Source organism: Octopus bimaculoides, chromosome 4 (assembly GCF_001194135.2).
Source record: "Octopus bimaculoides isolate UCB-OBI-ISO-001 chromosome 4, ASM119413v2, whole genome shotgun sequence".
Classification (NCBI taxonomy): domain Eukaryota; kingdom Metazoa; phylum Mollusca; class Cephalopoda; order Octopoda; family Octopodidae; genus Octopus; species Octopus bimaculoides.
This window is the reverse complement of record NC_068984.1, coordinates 4,718,760-4,720,244: the sequence shown is the minus strand read 5'-3', so window position 1 is coordinate 4,720,244 and position 1,485 is coordinate 4,718,760. Positions and strand designations below refer to the sequence as shown.

General features: G+C 39.2%; 1 protein-coding gene across 1 annotated transcript in view; it reads right to left on the bottom strand.

The window, feature by feature from the left end:
* The window catches only part of LOC106867335 (GRIP1-associated protein 1), a 97,639-nt gene that overhangs the window by 17,516 nt on the left and 78,638 nt on the right, over nucleotides 1-1,485 (bottom strand). Inside the window, exon 19 of the mRNA XM_014912181.2 lies at nucleotides 706-816. Coding sequence (XP_014767667.1) covers nucleotides 706-816 — 111 coding nt within the window. The remainder of the gene's footprint in view (nucleotides 1-705; nucleotides 817-1,485) is intronic.

The window sequence follows — 1,485 nt, the reverse complement described above, 5'->3', positions numbered from 1 at the left end:
TGTGTGTGTGTGTGTGTGTGTGTGTGTGTGTGTGTGTGTGTGTGCAAGAGAGTGTATATATGTTTGTGTCACCTCGTCTTGACATTGTGTAATTAGTTATGCAACTGTCATATAAGCAGTGTCACTCATTCCCAGTCTTCCAGCCATTGAGAGATATGGCCATGCTCGGGAAACAGTTGAGGGTTGGTGACAGGAAGTACATCCAGCTCATTCCATGTACGCTCTTCTCAGCCATGCAAACATGGAAAAGGGAACATTATAATGATGATGTGCGTATATGCAAGTTTAATCTTCTTCAATGGTGAATGGTTCGCAATTATCATCATCATCATCATCATCACCACCATCATCCATGCTGGCATGAGTTTGAAGGTTTGACCGAAGCTGGTAAACTGGCAGGTGGCACCCGGTTCCAGTTGTCTGATTTGGCATGGTTTCTATGGCCTGATGCTTTTCCTAAAGCCAACCACTCTGAGAGTGCACTAGGGAATGGAATTAGCCCCAAGATGCAGTGGAGTGAGTTCTTGTTTCATTCAACTCAGTTAAAATACAAATTCCACAAAACATCATCAGTGAATTAAATGAAATTGCAGAGCTCCATATTTACATCATCACCATCACCATCATCACAATGCCATTTACACAAAAGTTTTTAGTTCTATGAGAATAATGAAGATAACATTTGTGAAATCTTTGGACGAATACCTCAAGATCTTGCTCAAACTTTTGTAGCAGTTCACCTTTTTCCTGTTGATATTTTTCTTGAGAATCCAAGAGTGTTGATTCAAATTCCTGCTTGCTGCTGTTCAAATTAGCCTAAAACAGAAAAACAGTTTCTTTTAGTGAAGCCATAATCCACTGTTAAGATGGAGTCTAGGACATTTACCCACCAAAGACAATAACCCAAGGACAACATGATGATGATTTTAAAATTTTATATATATATTGGAGACGGGGTAATTAACCAAGCGGGGTAATTGTTCTAGGGGGTAGTTGTCATGGGGGTAATTGTCCTGATACAGTCAAGACGATGTGTCAGGTTAACTCAACTACAAAGATGCTTTCTTTATCGTTTATAAAGATAACTGAAAAGAATTGGTAAGTAGAAATCTAGCAATTTCTTTCAAAACCACAACCGTTTAGACTCTTTGGTTCCTGGAATCATTTATTATCAGAAATGCTACATATTATGGAACGCACTCCACAACAGAAAGAGCATCAGGAAGTTTACTGTACATAATGGCAGAGATAACTACAGAAGAACACTGACCCTCCGACCAAGTCCACCTTGCTGTTTCCATTGTGGTCACTACAGATATAAAGGAATATACTAAATAACAGAGAGAAAATGCAATATTACAAATGGAACTTTATTCAAGAAACCATTCTGCATCAGGATGGAATGGTATGGCCCTCAACTTGGCACTGGGCCAATGGAACACATTCCAACAGTTTTAATCTGCCTGGTTAGAGTTTATTAGAGAG